Source organism: Triticum urartu, chromosome 5A (genome assembly GCF_056163025.1).
Source record: "Triticum urartu cultivar PI428250 chromosome 5A, HENAU_Tu73, whole genome shotgun sequence".
NCBI classification, from domain to species: domain Eukaryota; kingdom Viridiplantae; phylum Streptophyta; class Magnoliopsida; order Poales; family Poaceae; genus Triticum; species Triticum urartu.
In genome coordinates this window covers 139,973,810-139,982,485 of record NC_141877.1, presented here as the reverse complement: position 1 = coordinate 139,982,485, position 8,676 = coordinate 139,973,810, and the positions used below count along the sequence as shown (strand labels likewise).

The 8,676-nt window shown below is 48.3% G+C and overlaps 1 protein-coding gene across 1 annotated transcript; it reads left to right on the top strand.

Moving 5' to 3' along the window:
• Nucleotides 1-3,266: 3,266 nt before the first annotated feature.
• Nucleotides 3,267-4,033, top strand: LOC125555767 (putative glutaredoxin-C14). The gene has a single exon (XM_048718622.2). The coding sequence runs from the start codon at nt 3,393-3,395 to the stop codon at nt 3,702-3,704; it is 312 nt and encodes a 103-aa protein (XP_048574579.1). The 5' UTR covers nt 3,267-3,392; the 3' UTR covers nt 3,705-4,033.
• Nucleotides 4,034-8,676: the final 4,643 nt, after the last annotated feature.

Genomic DNA, 8,676 nt, shown 5'->3' with positions numbered 1-8,676 from the left:
GTGACTAAGTTTCATAGTTGCGCGCCAAAATTTTGTCTAATTTTTTTCTTCTAATTTTGCTCAAACCATCACTTGGAGGGCAAGGCATGACTTCCTAGGAAAGGTCAATGTTGGCATTCTTGCGATGGTACACTTGAAGTTACTCAGATGCAGATGAGAAGGACAGGAACTTCACTGTTCTTCTCACCAATGAGGCAGACTGAACCTATCTCGGTTGCCCTAGTTGGAGAGACCTATTAGATGCCTTCGGGGTGGTAGATGTTTAGAGGGTTACATTCTACTTGACCATGAATGTGGGGAGATCATGGTGTAGTACAAATACCATGACCAGGACTCCTCTGACTCCGACTCCCTAACTACAAACCTAATTGTGTCTTGACTCTAGTTAGTAGGCATGCTATCTAGCTAGTCATACTATGCTGGTAGTTGGTTGAACATGTTATGCTACTAGTCATCCGATGTTAGTACTATTTTGAACAGTACTAGTCATGCTATGTTAGTACTTTGTTGTACATGTTATATATATGTGTGATTTCTTTTAAACTGTAAAATGCTGCCATAATAGTAAAAATGGGCCAACGTGCTCATCTTGAAGCTATGGAAGCAATTTTTTTGCCAAGTTTTGCTCTTTTGGCAGAATTTTTGGCTAAATTTTGCTCTTGTAGCCAAAGCTCTCAAAATGCGGGCAGGACAACAAAAAATAGCCATTTGGCTTGGAAAACGATGTCGTGACAACATTTTTTGTGCCTGAAAATTACATTAGTGGTGTATTCCTATACTGGTACGTCGCTAGTGTTTTCTGTTTTTCAGCGTGCACTAGTGTTTTCTTTTACGGGTGACGTGCAACAAGATGCCACCAGTAACAATTATTAGTGGCATCGTATTGGTGGTGTGGGGACCCCACTTTCTATGTGTTTTTTGGCACGCCACTACTATCGTTTTCTGTACTAGTCGTGTTCCACAAGGTAGCTGATATATCTGGTTAGGGTGGATGGTGTAATTCACAAGGTGGTGCATTTCATGAGGTTGATAGCATGGCTGGGTAATCTAAGGCATATTTGAGGTGGTTTATAAATTCAACAAGTCAAAATTGAAGTAAAGATTGTTGCTGTCGATCTGTATGAAAATTAGACTTGTTTGGGCGCGAGAGGATTAGTTGATAAGGGATGATTCATTAGCCATCAAGGATCGAGATGAGCACAAAAGATGGAGAGTCAAGATTTAAAAAGGACTTTTAGGAATTGTCTTACTTTGTAGTCTTGTTAGTTTGCATAAACTAAGATAGCTAATACCTACGAGTATTAGTAGTTTGTGTTTGAATCGGTTTGTATGCCGTGCTAGGTACCGTGTAGAGTCCGTGTAGGGCTAGGACGTCTGTCTAGTAAGTATGTGTGTAAGTTTAAGTTTGTGTTAGGGTTGGTGGTATGAAAAGTTAAAAAATCTGACGTCAGAATTTTATACATGATAAATCAAATGTTTTTCCTGCAAAAATTTTTTGGACGAGCGTTTTTTTTTAATTTGCAAGCATGGTAATTTCTGGTAAAATGAAATAAAGTGGATTTGTCATGCTCGCTAACTAAAGTTGCAATTCTCGACGGACACAACTTGCGATAAAAAAATTCAACTTGTCATGCCTAAAATCCGACGTTCGCTGGATATTTGTGCAGGCATCAGGCCGTGTAAACATTGTATCAAGAAGAAAAGAAACGCAAAAAAGAAAAGACTAGATAAGAGCCCTTTAGCTATATATATTTTTGTGCGTGTGTGTTCGTTGCATTTTGATGTAGTTGATTGATCCATGGGCAGAATTCCGACAGTGATGACTATAAAATCTGTTCGTAAGGCAATCACTGGTCTTCCTTGTGTAGTCGCAAAACAAAAGGTAGCACATTTTTCGATAAAGGACGCTTAACTCAAAATATAACATCAAACGAGACAGGATTAATTTGTGACATATTTTTCTCAGGTGCCCGCTTTTATTTGACTTCTGATTTTCAAAGTTTTATATATTTTAAACAAAAATTCCAAATTAACTTATATTTTCATATTCGTGTTTCTCGTGACCAGCGCTTTCAAATAAGATTCATTTTGAATATATTTTGATGATTAAAAATGTGTTAAGTTTCAATATTGAAACTTAGTACGAGTGATCGATAAAAATCAATTATTTTGTGTCTACGACCGACTAAAATTTTTCTTAAAATTATATCTATGAAACTGGTTGAAACATTTCAGTTTTAGATGCAAACCGTAAATTTCATCGTTGAAACCTAAAACATTTTAAGGGATTTTTATTTTATTTTTATTGTGCCCTTGTGCAGGATTGAACTACTGCGTGAATTGCAAGGCAAAACGAGCAGTCGGTAGGACTTGGCAGGTGAGTGTACCCGCACTTAAGTAATTATGTGCATTTCCGGCATCAAAAGGATACAAATCATAATGAGCAACATACGAACTCCGCATAACTACCATGCACACAGTCAAACACAAACAGTCTGACATTGAGATAAATGAAAAGATCATAATAGATTCATATAGGACCGAAATTTGATGTTGAGGTAGGTTTTGACCAAAGATAAATAAAAGTAGCACATGCGAGCCTTCTTTGTTTATATTTTCCTCGCTTTCTAGCTGATCTTTGCAGGATCAATTAATTCGGTAAAGATGTGTCACATAAATGCAAAGATTGCAAAGTCATCGGACTGTGGCGTCGCGACGCCTCCGTATCTGGCAAGATCAGGCCGTCGATCGATTACGATGGGGTTCACAAAGCTGAAGCATCTAAATATGCACACGGAAAGCAGGCAACTTGAACCGATTCTGTGCCTACAGATAAGTGATGGAGGGAGATATCTGGATGTTATTCTGAAACTGAGGCGACTCGTCACCGGCTGCATACTTGGCTGGTTTTCATGGCAACGCACTGGCCGTACGTACAGTATCGTTAATTTGGCATTCCCCGTCGTTGTCCCATCAGAATTGTGGGACAACATGCAGCTATTTGACTGATCTCGTCAATATTGCCACGCGCACATGGCCAAATCCGTGCAGAAAAGTAGATGGCCCTTGAACTTCCGATAGCCAGATGAGAGATTCCTCCATAGGTCGACACAAGCTAATATTCCGAAGTCCATTGGCTCCTAATGAAAAGCCTGATCGATGCACTATCCAGGTTGATCTCCTGAATACGTACGTACGCACTCTTTTAACCAACCTGCGCAGCGCTATAAAAGGAACCCATTGACTACATGCTACCAAACCATCCCAAGTTTCGTCCCACACAACAGAAGCACAAACTACTCACAAGTTCTCTAGCTAGGAGTACGCTAGCAGCAAGCTCGTTCATATACCAGCTTGCCTCGAGGTTATTGATCTAGCGTCAGGGGGCAGAGATGGACCGTGTGATGAAGATGGCGTCAGAGCGGGGGGTGGTGATCTTCACCTTGAACTCATGCTGCATGTGCCACACGGTAACCCGCCTCTTCACCGACCTCGGTGTCAATGCTCTAGTTCATGAGCTAGACCATGATCCCAAGGGCAAAGAGATGGAGAGGGCGCTCCTCAAGCTTCTCGGGAAGGGGCCACCCGTCCCAGCAGTGTTCATCGGTGGAAAGCTTGTCGGCGGCACCAATAAGGTCATGTCTCTGCACCTTGGTGGTGAGCTGGTCCCCATGATACGGAATGCAGGTGCCCTATGGCTGTAGAGGGCATTCTACAGGGTCAATATAGTCGGAGGGATGGATGTTTACAGAGCCTAACTCCGGTACCACTCGGCAAAATAAATAGTCGAAGAGTGTGGAAGACAAGTTTTCGTATATAGAATAACCTAAGAGCCTAAGTAGTACGTCGAGATAGGTTTTTTCAAGTCCTACTCTGACAACAAATTTTGAATCACTATATGTAGTAAGCTATGTGCATGGTTTATGCATATAGCTAGGTTGCTTTTGCGCCTCTGTTCTTACCCCAATCTATGTATCCATCTATATTTTACTCACCCTTTTTGCACGTGCTATAGAGCTAGTGGATATATATCTGTATGGAGTGTCAATTATTTATCGCAGAACCTCGTCAAGAGCATGATGTGATGATCCCAGTGATTCAAATGGAAGAAAGAATGACACGGTTTATAATAAAATAAAATGCATTAGAGGTCATAATACTTTTTTGATAGTGTCGGTTTGGTCGTAGTTCTTTAAAAAATGCACGTTTAGGTCTCATTTGTGGAGTAAGTTGCCCAACATTGTTCCTTCTCCCCCGAGCATCGTCTGACCTGGGGGGGGGGGGGGGGTGCCAAGAGTTTTCCCGCTCCAAGCGGTTGATTTTTTTACAGGAACACTCTTATAAATCCCTCTATTCTCACTCTCCATTTCCTAGGTTATCTCCTCTCTCTTCCATGCCCTACTCGGGTAACACTACTATAGGGTTAGTTGGCACTGACCGGCCAATACATATCCTCATTGAGTCGCCTCGGACCCATGAACAGTTCCCGGTCGGTGACGAATATGTCATCATTGACAGGGTAGCTGACCGATCAGTGGTGACATATATCCGTGATGACCTAGTCAGTTTATGGAATATATATCGGCATGTCATAAATGAAAGAAGTATAAATATCATCCTTACACACGTTCCATATCATCACCCACACTACCAGAAAAACTGGGGTTGCCGACGGCCAAATCTATGCCGATGGCCCCCGTCGGCATCTATGGACCTATGCCGACGGCCAAGGATAGGCCGTAGGCATAGAATAGCCGTCGGCATACATCCATCTATGCCGACGGGGCCGTCGGCATAGACGAGGCCGTCGGGACCGCCTGAGATACGCCTACGGGGCCCGTCGGCATAGGACAGGCCGCCAGCATAGCCCGGGCCCCCCTGCCCGGTCAGCGTTGACCATTTGACGGCGTTGACCCTACGCCAACGGCAGTAACGGCGGCCGTCGGCATATCTGTGGCAGAGGTATGCCTACGGCATAGCCGTCGGCATAGGCCCCTCTGCCACGTCATCGATCCGTGTGCCACGCCACGTCATCGATCCGTGGGACAACCTCCGTGTGTGCACAGATATGCCGACGGCTTTGCCGTCGGCATAAATTTATTTTACTTAATTTTTTATTTTTACTTTGGTTATCTGTGGCAGAGGTATGCCTACGGCACAGCCGTCGGCATAGGCCCCTTCGCCACGTCATCGATCCGTGTGCCACGCCACGTCATCAATCCGTGGGACAACCTCCGTGTGTGCACAGATATGCCGACGGCCTTGCCGTCGGCATACGTGTATTTTACTTTATTTTTTTATTTTTACTTTGTTTTGTTATTTTTACTTTATTTTAGTTTTTGTTTTTGCATAAGATAATTATGCCTTATCTAAAAAAACATACCCGATGGTATATCGATTGCCGCCCGTTACGAACGTCGTTATCGTCGTGTCACGGAGGGGGGAAACGGTCGACACGGAAGGAATTCTGGTTGGTGGGGGGATTCGGGGTGTAGCTATGTCACCGAAACATCGCACGGGTCCCGATGCATATGTGAAAGTGTTCATGCATGCGTAGACGCCCGTCTTGGGGCTTCGGGGTGTGCCCCCCCTCACGGACGGCGCTGCCGCCGGCACCTGGAGGGGGGAAACGGACGCGTCGGGTCTACACAGAGGGGATCTTGCTGTGGGTCTGGCCCGGATGTTACTCCAAAGTGTTCCTATGGGCTGACCTAACACAACCGAGTGGGGAGGTCCACTGGTCAAAGCCCGTCCGTGCAAAGTCAAAGGGCTAGATCCCGTGGTCAAACGCTACAGGGTTAGGCGGGACGGGGGCACTGGGGGGTAGCAATGCCACCGGAGCGTCGCACCAGGCCCTCATACATGCGGGGTGGTGTGGTGGCATGTCCGAAAAGGCGGGACGCGTCTCCAGGGCGTGGCCCCCCTCACGGACGGCGATGACACGGTAGTAGACGTTCCGCGGTAACGATGCGGCGTCAATATTACTAAATACTCGGAGCGCGATAAAATCATGAGTTTTTTTGCACAACGTGGGCACATGTGCTATTGGAACGATGGTATTTTTTCATAATTTTTGGTGATGGAGAAGTATCCGAAAAATTCCCTCTACGCGGATTGCCCTCCGCGCGTCTACGGCTGTGGCCGGCGGCCTCCGCGGGCTAGCATGCCGCCAAATCTTGCGTAGGCGGCCTCTCACAAGTCTGGAAGTGTTGTGGCGGTTGCAAACGCCCAGCACGCGTGTCCGGAGGTGTGCCCCCCCTCACGGACGGTGCTGCCGCCGGCACCTGGAGGGTGGAAACGGACGCGTCGGGTCTACACGGAGGGGATCTTGCTGTGGGTATGGCCCGGATGTTGCTCCAAAGTGTTCCTATGGGCTGACCTAACACAATCGGGTGGGGAGGTCCACTGGTCAAAGCCCGTCCGTGCAAAGTCAAAGGGCTAGATCTCGTGGTCAAACGCTACAGGGTTAGGCGGGACGGGGGCACTGGGGGGTAGCAATGCCACCGGAGCGTCGCACCGGGCCCTCATACATGCGGGGTGGTGTGGTGGCATGTCCGAAGAGGCGGGACGCGTCTCCGGGGCGTGGCCCCCCTCACGGGCGGCGATGACACGGTAGTAGACGTTCTGCGGTAACGATGCGGCGTCAATATTACTAAATACTCGGAGCGCGATAAAATCATGAGTTTTTTTGCACAACGTGGGCACATGTGCTATTGGAACGATGGTATTTTTTCATAATTTTTGGTGATGGAGAAGTATCCGAAAAATTCCCTCTACGCGGATTGCCCTCCGCGCGTCTACGGCTATGGCCGGCGGCCTCCGCGGGCTAGCATGCCGCCAAATCTTGCGTAGGCGGCCTCTCACAAGTCTGGAAGTGTTGTGGCGGTTGCAAACGCCCAGCACGCGTGTCCGGAGGTGTGCCCCCCCTCACGGACGGTGCTGCCGCCGGCACCTGGAGGGTGGAAACGGACGCGTCGGGTCTACACGGAGGGGATCTTGCTGTGGGTATGGCCCGGATGTTGCTCCAAAGTGTTCCTATGGGCTGACCTAACACAATCGGGTGGGGAGGTCCACTGGTCAAAGCCCGTCCGTGCAAAGTCAAAGGGCTAGATCTCGTGGTCAAACGCTACAGGGTTAGGCGGGACGGGGGCACTGGGGGGTAGCAATGCCACCGGAGCGTCGCACCGGGCCCTCATACATGCGGGGTGGTGTGGTGGCATGTCCGAAGAGGCGGGACGCGTCTCCGGGGCGTGGCCCCCCTCACGGGCGGCGATGACACGGTAGTAGACGTTCTGCGGTAACGATGCGGCGTCAATATTACTAAATACTCAGAGCGCGATAAAATCATGAGTTTTTTTGCACGACGTGGGCACATGTGCTATAGGAACGATGGTATTTTTTCATAAGTTTTGGTGATGGAGAAGTATTCGAAAAATTCCCTCTACGCGGATTGCCCTTCGCGCGTCTACGGCTATGGCCGGCGGCCTCCGGGGGCTAGCATGCCGCCAAATCTTGCGTAGGCGGCCTCTCACAAGTCTGAAACTGAAGCGGCCGCTCTCACACATGCAGGCGTGGGAGATCGCCCATACGCGGAAGGACCCCAAGCCTGGCGAGCCCAAGTACTATGGCAAGAAGACCGCGGGGAGGAAGAAGGCCTACTCCGAAGCGTATCTGAAGTTACATCCTGACACACCTGACCCCATTGCGGCGCCTCTAGACGACATGGCGGTGGTGAGGATGGGGCCCAAGGAGCACGGTCGGGAGGCGGTTCTGGATGCTGTGATCACTCCTAGTATCTCCTACACACAGCTTCGTCGGATCGACCCGAGCCTGAGCCAGCGCACGAGCCAGCCAGTGACCAGTGCATAGTCCCTCCTTCAGGAGCAACAATCTGTAAGTATTTTCCCTCTTATCTTCATTGCTCACTTTATTTTCCGCATTTAGTAGTTTTATGAGTTCCATCATGTCATACCGTAGGCCTACATGGAGTACACACGCCAGGAGACCATGGCGTGGCATCAGAGGCTTTATGAACACCAAGTGCAGAGGGATAGCCAGATGCAGCAGGCTTTTCAGAAAATGGCGGCCGACAGGTGTCCTCAGTTCCCTCCAGCACAATGCCCTCCAGCACAACCAGTGCTTCTGAGCTTTGAGGAGTTTGTGGCACAGAACGCTGGCCCCTCGCCGGTTAGTTCATCCCTAATCTATTCATCCAAAGCATTTCATGCCTTTCAACACAGTCATATATCCCGTGCATATGTCTTTTCAACATCCAGGGAATAGGTGGATCTACCGTTGGCGGTGGTCTTCGCAGCACCCCGGAGACACGGAGCCCGACCACTCGATCCACGGAGGCGGAGGCGGAGCTGGAGGCGGAGGCGGTCTTGGCGGTAGCGCTGCCGCTAGTAGTGACGAACTGGGCTTCGGCGGTCTTGGCGGTGACGACCTCCGCGGTGCTCGATGATCCTTGTGTGTGGTGATGATGCTTGAGATGACTTGTGTGTGGTGATGATCATTTAGATGACTTGTGTGCCTCTCTATATGCTTATGCTTATGTTGGTTGTGATGATGATCATTTAGAGACTTGCGTGTGATGATGCTTATGCATATATTGTTGTGATGGTGCCGGATGATATCCCGTTGTGTTTTATATGTCTATTCCATCATATATATCTG